At 31.2% G+C, this 25,616-nt stretch overlaps 1 protein-coding gene across 1 annotated transcript in view; it reads right to left on the bottom strand.

Moving 5' to 3' along the window:
* The window catches only part of sick (sickie), a 165,213-nt gene that overhangs the window by 128,313 nt on the left and 11,284 nt on the right, over positions 1 to 25,616 (bottom strand). Inside the window, exon 2 of the mRNA XM_018454453.1 lies at positions 19,270 to 19,367. Coding sequence (XP_018309955.1) covers positions 19,270 to 19,335 — 66 coding nt within the window. The 5' untranslated portion in view covers positions 19,336 to 19,367. The remainder of the gene's footprint in view (positions 1 to 19,269; positions 19,368 to 25,616) is intronic.

Raw genomic sequence — 25,616 nt, 5'->3', positions numbered from 1 at the left:
ACGGTATCACACTGACTACTTCGAAACGTCATAACTTTTTATATATCTTGCAGTTGCAAAATTAAATTACCGTCGTTAATTGCTAGGTACTAATGGAAATCGAGCGTATTTAGAATATGCTCAAGACAAGTGGCATTCAAGGAGAAGAGAAAAGAGATTTAAAGAGACAGAATTTAAATATACACGAATTTTGCAATTTGTACATTTGCAATTCATACACTTATGTAAGTACGTTCGTATAGTCGTTACTTTTTTTCTATAAAAAAATATTTTTCAGTAAACTAAAGTCTTTATTTAAAAGTAATGCTCACAAGTAAAGAAAAATTATAATTAAATCAAAGAATTGGCCATTTTAATTTTGCCTATCATTATTTCTCTTTTCAATAAAACCTCAATAAACCTTACTCAAGAGTTATTAAATACAAATAAGAAAGTACGAGATAAATTCTTTTAGTATTCATTTAATATTATAATACAAGAACGCTCAATATTATAATAGAAGAACAGTAAGAATTTTTTTTCTAGCGTACCTTTTATCGCAGTTACTTTTATTCGCCAATGTATCGGCAATTGAATCGATACACCAAGCTCATCGACGTAGTCGACGATATCTCCCGAATAAATCTGGATTTTCGAAGGGTCGAAGATCGAACGCGGCACGACAAAGAACACCAACAACATATCGGAGCGATAAGAAGATGAGAAAGACGCGGTCTTTCTCGCCGCTCGATATCTCGATAGCTGCCAAGGTATTTTTCGACGTTGCTACAGAGAGAGATAGATTGATAGAGGGAATGCAGAGACGGAAATCACCATTTCAACGTGTGTACACGTGGGGTGAATATTATAAAAGCACCATCGTGATGAAGGAAAAGGTATGCCACCCTTCGAAAAAGCAACCCTCTCCTGATATACCATGACGAGTGTCGCGGTGTCGGCACAATATCTCCCTCCCCCCCTTGATACTCTCACTCCCTTTCTCTGACAGCCTCCCGCAGACTCTGCAGAACGAATCTACATATTTATAGCAAGTGCTTGGTGTACCAGAAGATTTCGAATGTATGCTAACTAATAAGTTCACGCCATCTCTCGTCTGGATGATATCAGAAAACCGAGCTGATCCGAGGGGGATGTTAATTACCTACATCTAATTCTGATGCTTATAATATCTTATATTTAATCTTTAAATAGAATGCTCGTTTCGATTTTAATTCTTAAAGCAAAGCTCAAGTGCGAAATTTTGTGCCGAAAATAATTTCTAGTTTACTTTCCAACATGACTTATAATCGTTCTAAAGAATAACCCTCAGAACAATACGGAAGGAATGTGCGTGTTGACGAGAGAGAAAAAGAAGGAATCCGAAGTCATAACGCATATGTCATTCAACACTGAAAAGGGTTTCTATATGAGCTTTTAATTTGATTCCACTCAACCGATAATCTGATATTTTGACCCCTGTTCCATCCCGAAAAGGATTTTTTGGGTGCTGACGCGTGCAGATTTGGATTAGACATTTTCGTGGGGGAGCCAAGATAACAGATATGATCTTCTAGAAGAATATGGTACATCTGAATAAAACGAAAAAAATTAAATATATTAATACATCAGTATTAAATACCTGCATCAAAATTATCTTAAAGAATTGAAAATTTCAAAAAAATCTCTAAAGAACAAAAAACGTGAGATTTCTCAATATCATGTAAGCCCGAGTGAATAATATCTCTTTATTAATGAAACCAGTTGAATCGATATGAAACCCCATACGCGAGCAAACACACGTACAAATGGACATGGGCAACGAGTGCTAGCAGCCAAAGGGTCGTCGCAATAATTAATAAAGCTCGCTCTTCCCGTCGACTTACTTTTCCGTTTCCACGATTCAATATAATAATGTTCCTGCGCGCTTGGTTCGAGCCCTGTGGCTTAGTCCTTTGGACTAGGGGTTCTCAGCTAGGAAGTGAATTGTCAGACAATAATTACAAGATGAAATTAAATATCACTGATTGTGAGAAACAAATAATAAAATTACATCTCTTAAATTCAGCCTCGTAAAACAATTTTAATATCGTATATGTATTTTTTTCTTTAATAATTTATTTTCAAAATTTACTTTTATAAACATTTAGTTCGTTATTTCTTTTAATGACTTATTATAAAAATTTTTAATTTATATTATAATTATGTTAATTTTGTTTACAATTTCCTTTAGTTTTCAAAAATATTAGATATACGTATAATAAGAATAATATAAAATTTTTAATATTGCAAATTAATTTCTTGCATTCATAAAAAAATAAAATTTGTAATGTCTGGTCCATGCTCTGCGAAAAAAGAACCATATTCACCGAATCTATCTGAGAAGGGTATATCACGGAAAGCATTATTGCTATATTATATTGGCTTCAGGATTATTACGAACCATTTTTCCGCATGAAAGTGAAGCCTTAGACACACAAAGAATTCTGCAATCACAAGGATGCAAAATGGAACATATAAAATTAAATTAATGTGTGTGTGTAACTTTAAACTGATTACATTAACTTAGATATATAAATACAAAATTATTTCTTAATTTTTATATTTGAGATTTTAATCTAATATATTTCTTAAATATTATCTACAGAAAAAAAGTAGAATTTATAAATGAGAATCGTGACACTTAATGAGCTAAGGTATTTTACAACATGTTCCATAAATGTTTATCTTCATTATCGATTATGATTCAGTTACATTAGCCAGGCGACCTAATAAGATCTCATCTGACTGAGCGGCAAATCGATTGCTAATAATTCATATTAATGACTGACCAAACTCACGACTAATCCAAGAAAATATTTAAAAATTATAAACAAAAAGCTAAAAGAATTCTTTCAACAATATTGATATTTTTACAGTTTTATTCAATATTCTAAAAACAAAGTATCTATACTTGAATGTAAGTATCCCTATACCTACACATATCCTTTTTTCCATTCGACATGAAACAATAAAGCTTTCATTATAACCGAAAAAAGTGGAGTTTGTGAAAAAAGCTGAATTCACTTGTTTGTGAAGGGGAAGAAAGATCTAAGAGGGGATAGAAAAACATCGCGTGCGGGAGTGACAAGCCACGTGGAATAAGCAGTCAAATTCCATACGTGTTCAAAAAATTGATACAAAAGTTCCCTGCCCTCTTTATATCGAAGCTGATTCTGTCTACTCTTCGCGGTCTGTTTGATGTCTCATAAACGTCTTTAATTTCGAAAAAATTCGGTCTGATCAGCGAATCGTTTCCAATATAGGTACGTTGCAAAAGTTGCTTAGGGGATCGAAAATCTTAATGCTTTATTTTGCTGTACGCGCGCGCCCGTGTGTGTGTGTGATGATATTAAATGAGTATTTTTACTTTTGAAAGTAATTTCCTGTGCAATTTTCCCCAACTGATTAGTTTAAAATAATTCATAATATTTACAATAATAATGCATTTGTTAAATTAAAGAAATATTAATAATATTTTAAATAAAGAGAAATTAAATTAATAAGAATTAAACTAATATAAGAATAATTATCACGTATATTTACACAACACCTATATCAATATACATATAAAAATGTGTATTGATATAGGTATTGTGTATAAATATCCATAGTGTATTGAGTGGGTCGATGAGTTCCCAAAAATGACAATGCCGATCAGAGTTATTCTTGTGGAATACTAAAGGTATTATACATCTTTAATATATGTGTCGCCATCAAACGGTAAGGAAAGAAACTTACTATACTTTTATGGAAGAGATACGTATTCGAAGTTTATTTTTTATAAAAATGCTCTCACAAATCTCTATATTTTTATATGGAAAATATTCTAGTTTCTGCAAGTGTATTCATTAATGTTTATTGTATTATATAATTGGGTAAACTTCAATTATATATGTAAAAATTACAAAAAAATTTTGTTTGAGAGCATAAGCTTACACAAACTTATAAAAATATTTCTTTCTTTATCGTATTCTCAAATTAGGTCATTGAGTATCATAAACATAAAATATAATTAAAATATTTCCTATCTTTTAATTTTTCATAATAATATAATTGCGTCATACCCGCGTAGATAAATAAAATAATTAGTATCTTCTTTAAATGAATAATTTGATTATAATACAGTCACGTGTGCTTACAGAGAAAAATCAACAGTAAACATATTAAGAAGCGAGACAGAGTTCTGTTGAGTAGGTACCCTCATGAATGAGTGGCAGGAAGGGCGCCACGCGCGCGCATGCCTACGTACGAAACAAGGGTGAACGTAATTCCTTCGCACCACGTGCTCACGCACCCATGGGGTTTGCCCTACGCAACTCGTGACTCATAAGATTTATAGCTCTTTCACCGCACTAAACTCTATTTCTTACGAAAATGCATAGATAGTTGTGAAATATAATCAGAAGACGCTTGACAAAATTAGAAACAAAATTCAGGAAAAACAAATTAAAAAAATTAAAATCTAAAAAATAATTTTAAAAAAGATTTAAAAATAAAATAACTATTATTAGAACGTTAAAACAAATTAGTATCTATGAATTTTCGTTGGAAAAGTGCCTGCATTAATTATATCATTCTCTATCTTTTTATGTTTTATAACATTTTTATGTGTTATTATTTGAATTTAATTTTCTAATTTGACTTTTACTAATACTTATTAATTACCTATACTCCTATTAAATAATTACTCCAATAATATCTTGTATCTTAAATTTAGAAAGTAATTGACTTAATAATTTTATTTCCTGAAAAAAGACACATTACCTTGGCTTGACGTTCTTCACAAGAACAATTTCGCAATTTCTCCAACTGCAGTTGAATAAGATGAAAAGCCGAATATTTCTGACTTTCTGGCGATAAAGGCGAACTCGGCGATTCTGGTGATCCTATGCCGGAGCTTTTACTGTCGCTGGTCTTAATATTGTCCTTCGTAGTTTCTTTCTTGATCAATAGATCTTGCTGCGGTGATAACGGTGATAATGGCGAGCCAAATCCCGAACTTTCCGAACTCGAACTCACTAAACCGCGATTTCTGCAGGACCTCGTCGCTTTCGGTCTAGGAATCAAACTTCTGAACTTCAAGGACTCAGATCGGCGGATCTCTCGGCAAACAGTCGGTTTCCATTCGATCGGTTCACAGTATAAATTCAAACCAAAGATTTTCCTGATCTTTACTTTTTCGGCAGATAAATTCTGCAAGCAAATTTCTCCAAATATCTTATCAGTGCCTTCGAATTTCTTATCGGCTTCGTTCTTGATTTCCTTCTTGTGAAATTTATGATTCTCCACAAAGGAATTCTTCAAGAAGTCCTTTTCCCACTCTCCAAAGTTTTCTTGAGAAAATCTTCGTTTATTCACAAGTGCTCGTTTCGTTTGCGCTAGCGTTTTGAATTTTTCAGGATCGTCGTCTTTCTTACAAGGATGGTTCAATTGAAAATAGCCCAAACAGTTTTTATCATCGTTAACGGTAGCCTCAACCTTCGTCCCGAGAATATCTTTGGCCACGTTCGAATCTACAGTGTTTGATCCTGTCAATTCCAGACGTCTTAAACCATAACCGCCGATGCAATCTTGAAGCTCGTAATACTCGACGTTCTCGAAGTGATCATTCAATGATGTTGAGAACGATGCGTTCAGCGATGCCGGGCGTCGCTTTACCGTGCCGGTCTCGTGACTGGGAGAATCCCAATCCACGTGGAAAGTCCTTCGTTTCGAGGACATCATATGATTTTCTTCTCAGCCTCGACATCGAGTAATATGTTTAACCGCAACAAAAATCAAATTTATTATATTTTATTTATTTAATTTTGTATTTATTTGTATTTATTTTGTATTTATTTAATTTGATATATTTATTAAAATTTAAAATTTTTAGAATACACAACATGTATGTTCGACATCGAGTAATATGTTTAACCGCAACCGCAATCAAATTTATTTTATTTTATTTATTTAATTTTGTGTTTATTTGTATTTAATTTGTATTTATTTAACTTGATATGTTTATTAAAATAAAAAATTTTTAGAATACACAACATGTATATACAATTCCATAATTATCCTTTTAATATACATTTTCTTCAAAATTGTTTCTCGTTTTTACACGAATTTCCATGTAGTACAGAAGTTTTACAGCAACATTGATGTAACATTGCGATGTTGCTGCTGTTATTTCTGGAACATTGTAATGCTGTTGTAGTATTGCTGATCTGTACTGTCCGAGTTATTATACATTCTTTTATTAAAGAAATTTATTATATCTCACATTTTTTCGTAATATTATTTCTCCCTTCTATTTTTCTTTATACAGAATCTCACTGCATCCACAAGAATCACAATATCACATATTTAAACATTTAATTAACATTATTTAATTGTGTACATTTTGAAAAGAATTGTAAAATTCACGGAAGGAAATCACACCATGGACGATAAACATATTTTCGGGTGTCTGCGCCCGAACAATAGATGCACTTGCTAAGGGGGCCTGGGGCAAACTGAACCCACCCCTAAGCGGGTAAGCACCCACTCTCCGCCGAGTACGAAAAGCAGCGTGTATATGTGTACACATATAGTATGCGGGATAGGCCCCCGGCATACAACCCCAAACGCATATCATAGCCGCGGGGCCGAAAACTAATTACATTCGGCTACGGGGTTGGTGTATGATCGCACCATATTGCAAGTGTGTCGTGCCGATGCGGTCACATGAATTCCGTGGGACGAGCTCTTACATCCAACAAGACGTTTATGTAAAATGTCATTCTCATTCGACAAAAAGATTCACCATATGAAAGCATGTTATTTATAATCATAAAATATATACGAACGTATTCATTTTTTTTTGTATTTTGCTATTGTAATTATATATCGTCTAATTTTTTAAATTACAATTTCAATTCAGCAATTTGAAAAGAATATTTCTATAAAATTCATCAGTGCAAATATCTTAACGACATTCTTATGGAAAAATATATTATAAATCGAAGAAAACTAATAAGAAAAAAAGCGAGTGTATTATCAGTAATTTTCTCTGATATTATAATAGAAACGTCTGTTGTGTCTGACTTATACTGTTTCATGAATAGTATTTGGATACAATCTCATTGCTTCGGCGGCAAGAGATAGGGTGACAACCCTCTTGCAGTGCAGAGCTACCATCATGGAATAGCTTTAAAGTCAACATTTATTTACTATTTAAAAAGAATATAAAAATACAGCAGATATATACTGTACCAATAAAAACAACAATGAAATTCGAGGAATTTTTTCGTGAAAAAGTAAAAAAATGTTTTCTTTAACATTGAAGATTTGATTTTGATGATTTCTTTGAAAACTCAATAGCAATATTGCGGTATTATTCTTTCGAGATGCATGCAGTTGATTAATATTGTGGCCAGGCCGGAATTCAAAAAATCTCTGTCTAGCCCGCGAAATTCCGGGTCCACTTCCTATTCGGCCGCAAATTCCCGCATTACTAACGAATAGGATTTCACGGCTCGGGGAGGCTTACAACTTATAATCCTGTATCCCGTTATAGGTTTACCCATCATTCCCTTCCCTTTCACCCTGTCGACGCACCCGAAGATTAAGCCTGCACACTCCCGCGTCGCATTTCGAACCATGCGCGCACGTATCGCGTGGCCCTTCTTTCGAATCGGATTAAACTGCGGATTGCACGCGTCATTAAGCTGATCCGTAAATGCATGAAAACTACGCAATATTGGAGATTCAAAATCGATCGATTGATCAGACCAACTTCGACTAAAGAAATTGTGAAAACAACTGTTATAACATATAAATTATTGAAAAATATATAGTAAAATTTTTGACGCAACATTGCATATTAAAAATTAATAGAAATAATTTTCATTTAAGCGTAAGCAAAATGCACCTTATCAACAATTTATATAATTATACATAAGTAATTACTTATTTATTTGTATAGTATTTTTGTACAAACGTATTTTTTTAAATAAATATGTTTATAAGCAATTATAGTTACAATTTAAAATTTTAATTGTTTAATATTGTATTTTGATTTCGCAAATATTGGCGATTACATCAAGGAAAATTCCGTGGGAATCTTCATAACTATCCATCGGTTGGATAAAGCTTTTACCGACTGTAGTAAACTTTGCAGTAGATGATCGAAAGGAATGGTTTACATACAAAAAATACTATATTATAAAATTAATATAATCAAACTTTAATATCAAATATTTATTTTAATTAAAAATATTTGTTTTGTATCTTCGAATTTCTTCACGTTCTAATAATTTTATTATTAAGCTTTTAAATAACAGCTTATAATGAAAAAGCTTATAATGAAAAAGAAAATATTTTAAAATGTAACTTACATATATTTATTTTGCAATATCTTGCAATTTTTTGCAAGAAAAAAAAGAAAAAAATTTCAATCCTTAAAATATAAAATAGAAATACGAGGTCGTGTGGTTTAGAGTTTATCCTAAATAATTGCACCAAATGATATGATTTTTGCAAAAATAACTTAAAGTATTTTTTGGAACAAATTGCCAAAAATCACTGTAGCTGGTCATAACGCTCAAGGGTTTCGACCCCGTCGAGAGATGGAGCCCCGGAGGCAAATCGTGAGGGCCGGCGCCCGGCAGTGAGGGTGGAAACCGAGCTAGTATTCCACTATGGATTTGCCATTAATTCGAGCCGTCGAGAAACTTTTGTCCCGCATCAGTTGCACGAGCTACCTGCGGCTTTCCCGAAAAAAGGAAGGAGGAGAAGAGGACATTGCCGTTCTTTTTGGCATTGCCATCTGGCGAGAGGCAATTCCGATACAAGTGCTCTCAAGGCAAAGCCCGTGAATAATAGAAACTCGCCAATAACACAATTTACATCAGCACGATTTACTTTCAACGTCTCATAGATTTTCATGTAAAAATTTTTTTTAATCAATCACTGTTAGAAAAAAAAGATTTTACATATATAATTTCATACCTAAGAAAAAACATTTGAATTATATTTATTAATATTATATTTTATCATATTTTATTTTATTAATTAATTTATTTATTAAATCGATTGAAAAACGATATGTTAACTTTTATTTATTTTTAAAATTATGATAATAAATTATAAATAATATACATCTTATTTCCAACACATACAATCAGAATTTCATCGCGCTATAAAAAATATTTAAACATATCTAAATATTTCAAATTTAAATAACTTTTCAAAATTTTGAATTATCTATTATTCTTAAAAAGATTTCTTTCTTTGAGATTTTAATAATTTTCTGATTATAAATTATATTCATTACTAGCATCAAAAATCTCGTACATAGGTAAAATCATATTCTCATACATCTAAAGATTTCCTAACTTTAAAAAATTGTGAATAAAATCTAAGATGATTTTGAGAATATACAACTGCTAAAATATAAATGGAGAAATATTTTCTGATAGAAACAACAATTCGATGCTTTTGTCGCAACAATGTTTGCCATCGAAAAGCGGAAACAGGTCTCTTCGACGTGACAACGGCGGCGGGAAACGGTTGCAGCCCCCGACCACGTTCTCACGTTCGTAGGGGCGGATTTTCCCACGTGGCCGTTAGATCATGCGCGTTCCGAGCCAGTAAAACTTTTGTCCGAGAGCCGCGTTTATTACGGCTGAGCATTACCTTGACTCCTAGAGAGCGATAGAGAGGGAAACCAGAAAGAGGGGCGGGAGGATTGAGGGAGGGCGATCAACGATGGAAAAGCGAAAGTTGACTTTAAAGTTTCAAGGGGATGTTTTCCTAGTCACTTTCCCTGCTGATTTCACTTTCCATGACCAACAAAAAGAATCTAAGTACTTGTCACTATTTTCGATACTGAAATTTAGAAATCTTTTTGCTATATAAAAGATTAAATTTTACTTTATTTTTCATATAGATATTTATGTAATGGACAGAGGAAAAATAATATTTTCTTATCAGATCAGAAGTAATATTGCAATCTAAAATTAAAGAGAATTTTGAAATAAAGAGAGACAGAAAGAGAAAACGGAAATTTTATTTGTATATATATATTCCTCAATTTTCTTCAGCTATAGACACTGCTTTAATACATGGTTTTTCTTCCCATGAAAATACAATTGCAATTTTAAAAAAAATTCTAACAATAGCAAATACTTTCAGTAATAATTTTGTTTCTTAAAATTTCGAATCAATTCAATACTTTTCTAAATATGTATTATAATGATGAGAGACTTGTCCTAACTTGTATTTTCCTTCTTCCTGCAACACGATAAAGGAAATTACATTAAGACGAAGTTTTCCCGGCTTTTCTCAAGTTGCACCTTCACTTTCGGTTTTATACCTGACACTTCCGATCAATTAAATAGACAGAAACGTGGGATATTAAGTGGGACAAATTTCGTGTTACTTATTAAAATCATAAAATTCGAATCTTACGATTTAAATTAATGCGGTACTTGTTTACCATTAGATAAGTTAATCCCGACTTCTTAATCTGCTCGATATTATTTTAAATTTGCAATTGTTAATAATAATCAAAACTTATTCCCAATATTAAATATTTAATTCAAATGTCTATATTTACATAATAAATAAAAAATTTTATTTTCTAATATTAATATTAATTTTAAGATTTAAATACATCAATGTTTTAAAATAATAATGTAATTTTTCTTTAAATAAAAAAAAAGAAAAGGTAATTTGTCAACATCTTCAATTAGGAGAGACAAATTAAAATAAGCATACGTCAACGCTACTGATTAATGCTAACGAAGTAAAAGAAGCCCACTTAATCTTGATCGCGTGCTTATTTGCTGGCGGAATATTTAATTCCTCATTTTTCCATTTTTATGTCTTCGAGCCGAGTCACATAGTATCACGCATGTTTTCACAATCGCTCGCATGCAGACCATTTTTTTGCATGTCACTGGTAACATATCGGATATCGCGCGCGTAAGTTCGATAACGCATAACTGTACATCCGCGATCGTCGATAATAATATAAACCCCTTTCCAAACACGCAAGATACATTTCGACCTTCCAAAGAAATTTCAAGAATAAGTTAATTAATATCTTGTTTTTGCGAACAATTTTTTGGGGATAATTGTATAATTATCTTAATTAATATTAGGAAAACTTTTGGAATTTAAATGAAAAATTACGTTATTAATCTTTTTTCCAATTATATTTCGTTTACAATTAAAATAATATATCACATTGCCTGAATTAGAGTAAAATATTGATGTTATTAAAAATATAGAGATAATATGTTAATCAACCATGGCAAGAGCCATCTCATAAAGTTTATCAAGAATTTGAAAACAATTGTAAATATTTGCTCTTATGATGTCTCGATAAATCTGTAAATTACTGAACTATAACGACGATGCGACATTAATGTTGGAAGCAATCAATCATTCCCTATACGAGTGCTTTGATCTATCGAGGATAGTGCCACATGTGCGGTCATTAGCACAAGCACGAATGTCAATCGTAGTAAGTGAATGTATTTGATTGTGCATAAAAAGTATAAATATTTGTCTCATTTTATTATAAAAATTAATTAAAAAATTAATAGTAGAAAGAGAAATGCTTAACTTTAATTTATGAAGCCTATAAATATTATAAAATGAATATTTATACAATATTTAAAAATTTATTCCTCCACCGTGGGCAAATATCTTTTTTAATTCACGATAGAAAAAGAGAACTAGCAAAAATAATCGCAATAATTTTGTATTAGTTAAGCATTTATAAGAGATATACAAAATTTATGTTTATGTGATATAGGAATTTTTAAACTGCTTACCGTTTTATAAACGTTTTATACACAATTCTAAACATAAAAATAAAATAAAATAATACAAAGATTAAAAATAATTTATCACAATATATATTGCATTACTATTTTTTTATAATCTCTCTTCCACATCCTGTTAATTAAAATCAGACATCATGTTTCAAGAGTCGATGCAAGTCACGCGGATATATTAACCAAAATTTTTATCTTGGTTGGCTGACGACGAAAAGTTTCTTAATTAAGCTACACATTAATGAGATGCCCAGGTTTTATCCGCACGCGCACTGGCTATCAAATTATAATATCATTATCAACTCGTAGTATGTATAATATATAGATATATATATACACATGCGTCTATCCTATCCTCATAATCTTTGCCACTCGACCTCTCAAAATGGTAATTCAACCCCCAGGCAAACGGATCCATGTCCGGGTTTATCAAGAAACTTTCCGCTCATTCCATCTTGAAACATATTCCAAACTACTAATCGAGTCAAAGTACGAATAAATGAAATAGATTTGGATTCTCTCTCTTTCTCTCTTTCTCTTACTGAAGTAAGATAGAAGATAAAATAAAAAGTTATTAAAGAAAAATATAATTACAAGAATATAATGTTACATAAAAAAATAAAATTAATACAATTGAAAACTTAAACGAATATAATTTTTTAGTGAATGTCTTTTTATATTTCTGTCCTTACAAAGATATAATTTAAAAATTGTTAAAATTTTTTATGTAGCGATAAGAAGATTAAAGCAACAGATTTCAAAATTTCTCAGCAAGAAATTTAATATATTCTATTTAGATTTTTTTTTTAAATAATAAACATTTTCTCTTCTTTGATAAAAATTAAGGGTTAAATTTAAATTAATTCTCATGTGAGACCACTAATTGTAAGAAATTGTTATCATATGAAAACGAGATACAGGCCCTCGCCATTATCACCCTTGTTACTTTTAATCGAAATGTATGAGCATTTCGTGCATTTGAATACTAAATACTTTTAAATTATTACGACATTATAACTTTATGAACGCGTATTATATCTCAACAAGGAAAACTAAATTTGTTGATCTCTTATAGAAACAATTATTTTTTCATTTTCTTAAATAACGAGTCAAATTGATATATTTTTAAATTAAATTCATGTCTAAACATATATGTTTGTTACACACAAACATAAAATAAAATTATATTTAAAACATAATCACAAATTTACTTTTTAAACCCCGATAATATTTATTATTTTTATTCTAATTAATCGATTTTAATGCAAATTTGTCATTTTCTACGAATCGCTCTTTTTAAACCAGGGTTTGAATTCTGTACAATTTTTTGCATCTTACAAGTGATATTTCTCGGGCTGCTGCCACCCCTCATCCTCATCGCACCCTGGTCCCGAAGAAGCTTAGAACTTGAAACAGGCCATGCCTTGAAACAGCCTGAGCCAGGGGTTGGAGCGCCTACAGCTGCTGTCACATAAATATCGTGAAACCCCCGAATTCTGGAAGCACAGCTCTAGAGGTATCCTTTTAGCCCCCTCGCTCTTCAACCCCCCAAAGCAAAGTTGCAGAAACTCTGCTACCGCGCCGAGCGACACTGGTATCGATTCTCAATTCTTAGGGGTGGCAGAGTTAAAGGACGGAAACTTTCTCAGGGTTACACGCGTCGCCGTCATCGTCTTCCTCGAATGAGGATGCGTTCCACAGGACAATCAGTCGATCGCTTTTTGGGATTTAAATGTGATTGCTCGGATTGTAGAGACTTAAACCGTGAAATGCTATTTTAAGTCTAAAGTTTCTAAGTTATTCAAAGTTCAACATTCAGAACTTTTATTTAATTTCATAAAAAGTTATAAAGTTATAAATGATACATTTTATCACTCTCATTAATTGTCAGTATCTAAATGTCTTTTTGTATATCTACTAAATACTGAAATGTTAAAATTATAAATATTAAAATATTATTTTATATATTGAAATTTATATTAAATTTAAAATTATTTATAAATTTTAATTTCAATAAAAGATTCTTTTATGTGATCGCCTTAATTTGTAAAACATATATACATTTTATTAGACATATTTTGACGTTAAAAATGATGTATTACATTATTTCTTTACCACTTTTAATAAAAAAGTTTTACAAAAATCATGAAATGATAAATAATTCTCTAACTAAATTTCTAATTGTCTGTAAACTTTGTCTAAATATGTAAAAATATTTGAACATAACAATTATCTAATTTATTCATGACATGAATATAACATTATCGATATTAAAGTAACGCCGAAATTTTGGTATGGAAATATACGAAAATAATAGCCATAAAGGTGACCGAATATCGATGTTTTGATTAAAAAGAAGCTTTCGTGTTCTAAATGATTCCTCCACTTGTTAACCTGTTAGCTTCTCGAGGGTTGAAGACTCAACGAAATTGAGCTATTCGACTAACAAAGAATTACTACTCAAGTGTCATGCATCTTCGAACCTAACCACTTCCAAACATCCGAAAGTAATTAGCTTGGAAATCTCGAAGCTTCTAACGCGAAAGGAATTCAAACGATTGTATTTTCTTCTATCTCTTTTTTTTCACTTTATAATATAATATGCTTGGCCTAATATAAATAAGAAATAAAAATAGATTTAACACGTCGGATTAAAAATAGAATATTTAATAGGAAAAGTATTCAAATTATAACAAACTGCAATTTAAGAAAAAAAAAATATATATATAATCAATATTTTATTTTTATTTATTTTTTATCATTTATTTTTTATAAAAAATAATGAAACATCTCAAAAGAGAACTTACATAAATTATTCGCAATTGCATTGAAAATGAAAATCAACGACGTTATCAAAACAGCGTCGTATACATATGCATGCTAATAAAACCGTCGTAACAACGACGATTTACGACGCATTTAATATAGGAAGAAATTAGAGCGTTTCTTATCCAAGGTGCATATGTAAACTTTTTTCACCCCAACGATAATAATTAATAGTCCATTGAATTACGATCGTCCTTTAACCGACGATCACTTGCGACCGGAAACTTATAATTTATTGTGTCTCCTTAACGCAAAAAAGTGAACCACAATTCAAAAGCGACGATTATTTTTTCTTCCTGCGGATTTATCGAGACCCCTCGGCTTAAGGGTGAAAAGGAGGAAAAAAAAGAGAAAAAAAGAGAGAGAAAATAGCTAGTGGCACGTAAGGTCGACTCTTAATCGCAATGCGTGACAACGCAGGGGCTCCACAGTCGAACCCTGATAATATTATCTTCGATTAAAAGCTTATCATGCCACGTAACCACACGCGCGGAAAATTCGACTGCGAAAAACGTGGGTATCCCCCTTATCGTGAGCGCGATTTTACGGCGTAATATGCGTGCATCGATATATGGAGTGACTCGTGTAATTCTTCGAACAATTTGTCAAAATAACGTTAAATATACCATTGAAATCTAATGAATTTATAGACAAATTTTTTTTACAATTGTAATCGATCTTATTCACAGTTATGCTAATGTGCCTCAGATTGATAAAAATTTAATATCTTTCAAAATTTAATGATGATATAAAAAAAGAATTTAATATCAATACTGAGATATTGTTATAATATTCTAAATATTCTTATGATATTTAGTCAAAATTTTATGACAAAATATTTAGAAACAAAATATTTAGTATACATGCAAGTATAACTAAAAAAAGTGAACTAATTACAATTCTTTCTCGTTGATTAATGTTGAAGCAAACACTGCTTAAACCGAAGAGAACTTATGTGAAGAAATTTACCTAGTGAAGACATAGAATATCCTTGTGGATTTGCAATCCTCGAAAACAGCGTACGTAAATTAGTTTCTCTTGCATCTAATTAATAATTCTGAGGGACAGACGGTAACTGACGTTGGTCGGCTCAACGATCATAAATTTCGGTAGTTAAACTTGCCAAATCAACCGCAAGACTACACGTCAAAGTTTCGAGCTCGTACATGCTACGGGAAGATATATCTATAGATATATATTAACAATTTACAATCAAGTTTTCATCTGTAACATCTTTGATTAATTAAAATTTTTTAGAAATATTTTAATATTATTTTTTAGTGATATTTTTATATTTATGTTAATAATAATAATAATAATCATAATTCAAATATCAGTCACAGTTATTTAGAAAATGATTATATTTTTTAAATAATTGTAATATATCTCACACTTTTTTATTTTTTCGAAAAATCTTTGTCAGTTATCTTAATTCCTGTAGAAGAATTCCTGAACAATACATGTAAAAATAATAAAACCTGATAGCCTCGGAGAAGATGGTCTAATCGACGCTTTACAAAAGAAAAAAATCTCAAGCCTCACGACGATATCTCGGAACTCGTTTCACGCGATATCGACGATAACCGCCCTCCGGCTGTGTGCAATATGTTGCGAGAGAAACAGAGAGAAAGCCGCAATATATATCAAGCACAAGAGGGGGAAGAATGATACAGACTCGATCCTTGCGAATGGCTAATCGATGCCTGACCACGCGCGCGAATACGCTCGAGGGAGGCGAATATTCTCGTGCGAATACCGATCCTCCCCTCAAGTCGACTTCCCAACCCCTTTGCCCTCCTGCAATAACTTCCGCATTGACACCCGTTAAATTCTGAGGGGTGGTTTCCTGTTCCGAAACCAGGATCTTTTACGAGTCCTTTGCGCATTTATGCGTGAAAAAATTAAAGATACAGATGTACAGGGTATTTTTCGTCATTATTTTCAGTAATAAGAAATATTAGGACATGAAGATTCTTAAGAATCTCAAGTTAATGAGAATTTGATAATATAACGTTACTTGAGAAAATTTTAATGATTTTATCATCTAATTTTCACGTATACATAATTTACATTCTTAAGTATAAAATATATGTTTGTATCTAAAAACTAATATGATTGTTCTATTTAATTCTCATTTCGCATTATGCAAATACTATTATTATTTAAAATAACAAAATATTCTTTATTTCGATTGGTAATGTTATAAAAATGTAATGTTATGTTACTTAAATGCAACATAAAATTTTATTTATAACATTGTTTATAATATTATGTTTATAATATTATTTAGATATTTTGTCTTTACATGAATATTTGGTAAAAAGCGGAAGAAAGACGAGATTTCTGGTGACCAGAAGGAGCCACGCCCCGATCATGAGAATGAGATGATACCATTTTGCAACCCCCAGGTAGTTCTCGCAGCATCCCTCGAGTCCTGCGTCCCTCGACTACGTGGATAATTAAAGATATAACGCCTAGCTTGACGCGCTACGATGATACGCGAACTTAAGCTCATCTTATACATTACATCTCAAATAAGCTATGTAAATTAAAGGAAAAGTAGGAATACAATTTCCTTTGAAATAATACAATTATACTATATAAATAATCATTCATTATTAAAATCACGCGATTATTAAAATTGTATCCGTATTGAAAAATGTATCCATATATACGTGTTACAATTTATAATTCTTTTTTATATGCCAATGTAATACTCAAATTTTAGAATTATGTAAAATATAAATAAATTTTCAGTTAAGATAATATAAGAGTTGACGCTTTAATTCATTTTGATTTTTCAAAAACTCAAGAAACGTTTTTAAATCATGATTATGTGAATTAAATATTCCATTTTTTTGTAAAATCTTAGCGAAAGAAGCATTTAATAACGATGATGATCGTAATGATAATGAATGATGGCTAATCTTTAAAACTGGATGGTGTAAATTGGACTTTATAAGGAGAGACGGAAGAAACAAGAGATGGAGGGTTAGCACGCGCTAAATTGGCTTACGCTTACAGAATCTTACCACACACCTCCGTGCATTTCTTACGAATCTCTCACGCACGACCTTTCTGAATTTTCGACCCTCCTAATTTCTTCTTTTTAATAAATCAAGTCAAAAGGGGTTAGAAAACATAGGAGGTTGAAATACCACCGATAATAGTGACCACAATAGCCATAACTTCATAATTATCAAGAGAGAGAGAGAAAGATTTGTTAATCCTATCAATTATATAAAGAATTATTCTGTTGAATAAATTTTTATTATTTAAAAAAATAATATAAATAAAAATTATTTTATATAAATATTAATCAACATTAGAATACAACTTGATAAATAACATATTAGCATGTTGATATTTTTCAATAAGCGTAAATCTGATAACAATAACTCAATTTTCGTAAAAATACAACTATTTCTTAGGGATTCATTATAATTCTGCAAAATCAAATTTCACTAAGAGCCCTCAGCATCCCGATGAGCTAGGAGCTTTTGTCACCTATATACACATACCCCGTTTATTTCACAAAGTCCTTCATCAGGGTGACGTCAGCGACAGAGAAAGAGAGAGAGAGAGAGAGAGACTGAAAAGAAGGCAACGAACCGAGAGCATCCGCGTGGAAAATTATCTGACTACGCATAGGGTTCGCGCGACAAGATCATCGCTGTATGGAGCGGAATATTAATTATGATCATCATTAGAAGTAACAGCATTCGCGTTAAAAATTATGCGAGTCGCATCTTCCTTGCGGTATTTTTTTTTAAATTAATACATATTTACAATAAATATTAATTCACACCCTAAAATGTCAGTTATGCATGTAATTAATGCTTATATAAAAATTTAATTTTATATCTTCCATCTTTTTTGTTTGTTCGATTTTCTATTTTTTTTTTTAATACAATATCATGCGGAAGCTTTAAAATTATCAAATCTTGTAATTGTATGGTTTAAGAAAATTTCTCTATTTATTATTATGTATTATTACGTAAATATTACTTTATGATTTAATAAGTATTATCACTTATATTTTTTATTCCAACTTTGAGCACATATTGTATTAGACTTCAAAGATGCTTTCTATTTCTCTTCGTTTCCCTTGCTGCCTTTATGGCGTGAATGTCGAGTGGTACAAGCTGTGTACAGTCAGCCATGAGGGGTTAATCTCGACACGGGTTGCAAACGGGGGTGTAACGTGGTCCACGCGTTATCATCGTGAGAGCGAATTCCGCTGTTAATTATCGTCCGGAAAAAGACGTAGTAGACGAAAAGAAAAAATAGATGTTGCTTGTCACTAAATAACGTTGAATTTATAAAAGAAAAGAAATATCTTTGTAAATATATTTTATATTACATATATTTTACTACAATTTTGTACATTTTCCAGAAAAATATTTTTTAAATGTTATAAATAAAACAGAAACTTTTATTATAGAAATCGTAAAATAAAATCATATGCACTTGTATTATTTAAGAAGTTTCAAAATATATTTTAATTTTTATGAAATATGAAAATAATTGTTATAAGATAAGTGTAAAATATGACAAGAACATTTATTTTACTTCATCTTAAATATCAGTAAAGAACGTTTGGGTACAGACTTACTTTGATGGTCTCCTGAGGGGAGTACCTCGCAGAGCGTTGGGCTGGTGCCTGGGCCTGCAAGCTCATCGCTGTACCATCACTGCGAGACACTTGATATCCTGTAACCAGTTTTGTGCATAGATGATTTTAAAATTAGCTAGATAAAGATAAGATGAAAATTTGGAAATTTATTTTAGATAAGATAAAGATGATTCATTTAAATTCATCTACACTGAAAAAAATGCATGTAATTTCACATGGAAATTACATGTAAATGACTGGAAAATTATCTAAATTACATAAATATGCTTGGAAATTTACTGGAAATTGTAAATTTCCGATCATATTTAGGCAACTTTCCAATCATGAACATGTAATTTCCATGTAAAATTACATGCATTTTTTTCAGTGTAGATAATCTAGATAAATTTATCTGAAAATTCATCCGAAATTTTCCAGATAATTTTTTTTATTTTTAAGAATTATACTTACAGTTACAACAAATAATAAAAAAATTCACACAAAAGGCTATAGGAGTTAACTTCTGGTTGTTAAAAATTTCGAGATGTACATTTAATTAATAATAACATATGATTTCGACTCCTGTTTGAGTCATCTTCAGCGTTACAACCTTAATATTACAGCAATTAATATATCGCAGTAAATGTCTTTAATTTTAATTTGCGATGACGTTCTGTAACTCTCGTGTGATATACTATTACTTTGTATGTGACTTGTTGACTCCGTGAGGTGAACACAATTTTTATTTCTATTGTCCTCTATATTATTCACCTTCTTCAACGATTTTTTTTTATTTTAGCTTGAGTTTTTATCCATAACAGTCACATACAAAAGGAGAGAAAACTTTGAAGACTGCGATATATTAATTGCTGTAATATTAAGAGGTTGTAACGCTGAAGATGATACAAATTAATATTTTTATTATCTAGATAAAGATAAGATGACATCAAAATTTCATCTAGATGATCGTCTAGATAATTTTATCTAGATAAGATTCAATACTGTCTGTAACAAATATTAAATTAACATTTAATTAGTCCAGCTTTCATAAAAAAAAATTAAAAAAATATCTTTTTATCAGTTCTCTCTCTAAAATGCATTTTTAATCTATAATTAAATCTAATTCGAAATAATAAGCATTTAATCAAGATTAAAAATAGTGCTGACATAAATTTGTCGAACAATATTATTATCCCAAAATGAAATAAATGTTATTATCTATCTGTGCTATTTCATCGCTATTTATTTCAAGATGTATTATATTTTCGATCAATGTAAATGATTTTTAGAGAAGTATCCGCGATTGTTTTACGATGCCGAGATCCTGGACCGAGAATCGCGCACAGTGACGAGAAGCAACGGAGTGGAGACCTCCTGGTTGGCTGCTGGTTGGCCTGTCGATACGAAGAGGTACGTGACCCAGGTACCAAATGACATATCCGGTTGAAGGGAGGACGACCTCTCTCTAGTTCCCTCTCTCCCTCAATCTCTCTTTCGAGATCCACCCCGTTTCTCGCCGACGTTTTTCCGAGGAAACCGTGCAAGCCATCGCTCGATAAAGGCTATTCTCCTCGTCGAGCAAAAATTTCATGTTTTCATCGCCGACAAATCTCTTTGTTCAATATGAGTTAAAATATTTATAACATGTAAAAAAATTAAGAAAAAATTGATATATAAACTTGTCCTTAAAACTAAAAAATTCACGCAAATTTTATTCAAATTTTAATTTTAATTTGCTCTTTACAGTTTTCATGAATAAATTTCTAATATTATTGTCATATAAATCAGACAAAGATATAGAGAAGAGTGAGATAGAAGCATCAATGAGAGATGGAGAGGAGAGAGCTAATCGGGCGAAAAGCATAATTAATCACAGCAAATTCGTCGTGATTAACGATGCACGCGGACTGTCCCTGCCGGCTATGAGCATAAACATTGTTAATGCGCGACAAATGGACACGGTACTCACGCGTAGTCACGGATCATCCACGATTACAATTGTTCTCGCGTCCGTTCGCCATTAATGCGATCGATAGCTATATCGACGATAACATACCGTGATTCTCGAATTCTGACACAGAATTAAAAATTCTTTAATTTCTACTTAATCTAATAAAAAGGTCCTGTTGCTATAATCTATTCTTTAAATAAATTTTTTGTAATTAAGATTTTATTTTGAGAAAAATTCTTTTAATGTTTTATTGTAGAAAATCTTTTATTTTATAAATAAATAATTATTGGATGCACAATTTTTTACATTTTTAAAAGCAAATATATTCCATTAAGCACTTATTTTTTATTTTATTAAATAAAATAAACGTTTATGAATTCAACGAAGACCCTAAATTATATTATATAAAATTTTTAACCGAGTTAAGACTTAAGCGATGCATGTCGGAGTAAGTTAAACATGTATAAATTATTTTAAAAATTAATAGTTTCGAACTATGTATCATCTAAAAAACATATTCATTTTTTATTAATATTAAAGTTTACGAAAGATATTGGATATGTTTTGAGTGTAAAGTCTATGAAAAGTCATCAAACTGATACTATAATTAATCGTCCGGCATGCTATTAATCCATTTATGGCAATATAATATGATGGCAATCCGCCGGAAGCGGTGAGAAGTGCATTAAAATACGAGAGTATCATGAGAGTGAGACGACGTCGAGGCTCATTAGACACCACGGACAAGACACCCTCTGCATCGTGACCAATTCAGACTCACTCCATTGTACTACGAGCACGTTCGACCGGAAACTAACGACCTTACATTACTCTCTTCGTCAGACCTTGGCTCTCCATTCCTATCCTCTACGCTCTACGTTCGATTAATCGAAGGAAGTTCCAAACGTTCTACATTCCATGAGAAATGTAATTGTACTCTTATCCTGATTAAGTTTATTTATTTAGTTTTGTGTCAAAATTAAACGATAAAGGAGTATATAGGCCAAAACGCAGGTTGTTGTTGCACGATTTTTAGTTATTTGTTTTAAAAAACTACATAATCGTTTCGACTGTTAAATCTATACTTAATCTTCTATATATACACATTTACATATTTCTTTAAACAAGATAATCTCTCAATATTATATACATAACATTAACAAAAACAATTTATTCTATCCAATTTTATACATAATTCGGAATACTTTAGAATAACTCAGCATAATTACATGTAAATAGCGTGATATGTGTTATTACTGTATTAACTTTGTTTATAGGCTACATAATAATAGCATAACTAACCCAGACAGCACAAAATATTTATGAAAATATTTATTAATATTCATTTTTTGAAATGTTATATAGATATTTCATACATATTTTATACAAAGCTTTATTCGAAATATTATTAAAATATAGACCAAATATTTTATATAATATATGATAAATATAAATAAATATTTCTAAAAAGTATTTTTTACTTGGATTATATATTTACAAAATATTTAAAATAAATCTTACAAATATTTATAAACATTTTGTAAATATTTTATAAATATTGTGTGCTGTCTGGGAATGTACGTATAATATTAGTTTATTAATTACGAGTGATGCATGGCAGTGCACAAGAATTAAAATTAATTTAAGAATAAAAATATTGCATTATCTTTTTATTTTTTTTATATTTATTCTAATAAGCAGCATATAATAGATATATTCAAAAAGAAGTCAAGTTTAAATTATGAAAATTATGTCAATAACAATTTCATAGCTCAAGTTTTCGCATCAGCGAAAATAAACTCATCCAAGAAAAAGAATGTTTCTCATATTTATTTTAAAAAACTTCACCACGATATTTTTTTCTCTTTAACACGAGCCATACTTCACCAAAATCTCCCACGTTCAATTTCTTATCACCCCTGTCTTATCATGACTCTCAGACAGAATCTCCTTCTCTGCTGTCCCTGTTCACGCTAATTATTCTTTGTCTATCGCTGGTCGATGTAGTCGTGCATCTAATTAGCGACATCGCTAAAAGAGAGGGAAGGAGGGAGGAAGAAGAAAGGGAGAGAGGGAGGGAGAGAGGGAGAGAGAGGAAGGGAGAGAGAGACGGAGAGAGAGAGGGAGAGTGTCGTTACGGAAGTGGGGTATGTCGTACCCCAATGATGTATCAGTATGGGTATTGCTCCTCTGGTGCACGCTCACTTCTGACAGTGATCGAGAGCCGCGATGTTATCTTTGCGGCTCGATAACAACCACCGGAAGTATCGCTTTAATCACTATATCCGACTGACTCCCCCAGCTTCGCTTTTCGTATCCATAAAATTGAATAAAATCAGTGCGAAATATTTGTTTGCGAAAAACATGAATCCTAGATTTCCCCTGTTTTTAAGAATTGTTTAATTTCTATGTTTATATACAATATTTTCAGATACAGTGAAGTAACTGTGATAGAGTTGAGAGAGCAATTATATTGTTAAAAAAATCATAAGTTACATATTATAAAAAATATTTATAACATTGTACAATATATAATACTAAAAAACGTAGAAATATAGTATATATTTTATATTAAGATTTATATTAATACATTATAGGAGTTAATAATAATAGTAGTGCAATACTAGATTGGTGCAAAAAAAATATTTTTCTATATTGCTATTAAGAGCAGTTGTAACTTCATTAAAAAATGAACAAAATTTAAATTAAAAAAGGATTTTATAAAGCTTGAAAACTCTACTTCCAAAAACTTACTATATTTTTTAAGTTTATGTGAGTTTGATCATTTTTACACATAGAAAACTACCAGCTGAAAAAAATGAAAAAATTTCTTTTCACTTTATAGGTCTGTTACATGCCCCCCCCCCCAATAATCGAGAAAATTTTTTACTATCTCTCGTGAAAGATTGAAGTTTTCTCTACAAAATCGTTTTTTAATAATGTTCCTACGATTTTTTGTTCCTGAGTTACTCGCGGATTAAGTAAAAATAGCATTCGGACTTTGATTGCTCATAACTTCATTAAAAATCATTATATTGTAATAAAAAAATATAGATTCTTAAAGCTAAAACTTAGCTCTATCAAATGGTATAATCGCTAACTTTTTAAAAGTATAATAGAATATATTAGAAAAGGAAAACCAACCATTTTATAATACCGAAAACCGACATTTTTTTTGCACCAACCTAATATTATTAAAAAGCTTGTTTAATAATTATTTCAACAAATTTTATAGCGATTCCTACGTACATATATGTACATTGTTACGATTTTTAATTTAGTAAGCTAAGTTTCTATGTGTAAGCTTCACATTATAATTCACCCTTTCATCAACATTGCTGTTTTCAGCAATAAAGCATCCTGCAATAAAGGGTTGAACCACATCCCTCGGTCGACACCTTGAACATGTGTGCTAGCACGTGCAAAGTGAAGTGCTGCGCATAAAGAAAGAAAAAAGCCGATACCCCTCTCTCTCTTCTTTCTCTTTCATTTAATATCGATTTTTCACACACGTAAACAACACCACATGTTCCCTGCACAATTTGCGGTTTCTCAACCTCAACCCTTTCATTCCCGCTTCCGAGCAGTTTCGACTGAAAGAAAATCGCGCCGGAAGCAGAGAAACGCGAGATAAAATTTCGTGAAATCGACCGCGAACTGCGACTCGTTAATAGAAGAAAAAAGGAGGGATAAAACGTTCACCGTCTCTTATTCTCCTCCTTCTGTCTCATTTAAAGGGACTCCTCATCCCTTGTACAAAGCGTACGATGCAAAACTCGCGTTAATTTGGCGGACCGAAATAAGACGAAAAGAAATACAGAGAGAAAAGAGGAAAAGGAGAAAAGGGGAAGTAGAAAAGGAGAAAAAGGAGAAGGCACCATAAGGTCTGGAAGGCCCCTTATGCTATCGATCTATCCCCACCTTGGTTACGATACACCGTGGCACACCGTGTATTTTACCCCATGAAACTCTATATTGTTCCCTCTCGTTCACTCGTATATGAATATCGAGGCATGTGTCATATTTACATTCGAGTTCAGACGCGCTTACAATTCTTAAACGGTATTGACATTTCGCTTCTAACAAGTGTTTTAAATGTAACGTCCTTATTAGCAGAAGTATCAAAATATTGATGCTTTTTTTTTAAGATAGATGCAATGAATTTAAAAAACGAACAAAATTTTTATTTTTTATTATAGTAATATATATATATAAATTGTTGATAATCTTTCTTATGAAGAAAAGGATTATTTATTCTTAATCTTAAAAACTATAATATGTAATATTCTTTTAGATAATTTTTAGGTATATTTGACACACATGCAGTTATTTATTATAAAATATATATATTTTATAAATTCTATGATTTTTTTGTTTCGCGCGCAGAAAGATTAAG

The sequence above is a fragment of the Mycetomoellerius zeteki genome, unplaced genomic scaffold (assembly GCF_001594055.1).
Source record: "Mycetomoellerius zeteki isolate Tzet28-1 unplaced genomic scaffold, Tzet1.0 scaffold433, whole genome shotgun sequence".
Classification (NCBI taxonomy): Eukaryota; Metazoa; Arthropoda; class Insecta; order Hymenoptera; family Formicidae; genus Mycetomoellerius; species Mycetomoellerius zeteki.
Note: the sequence above shows the minus strand (reverse complement) of the source record. Positions and strands in the feature narration are given on the sequence as shown.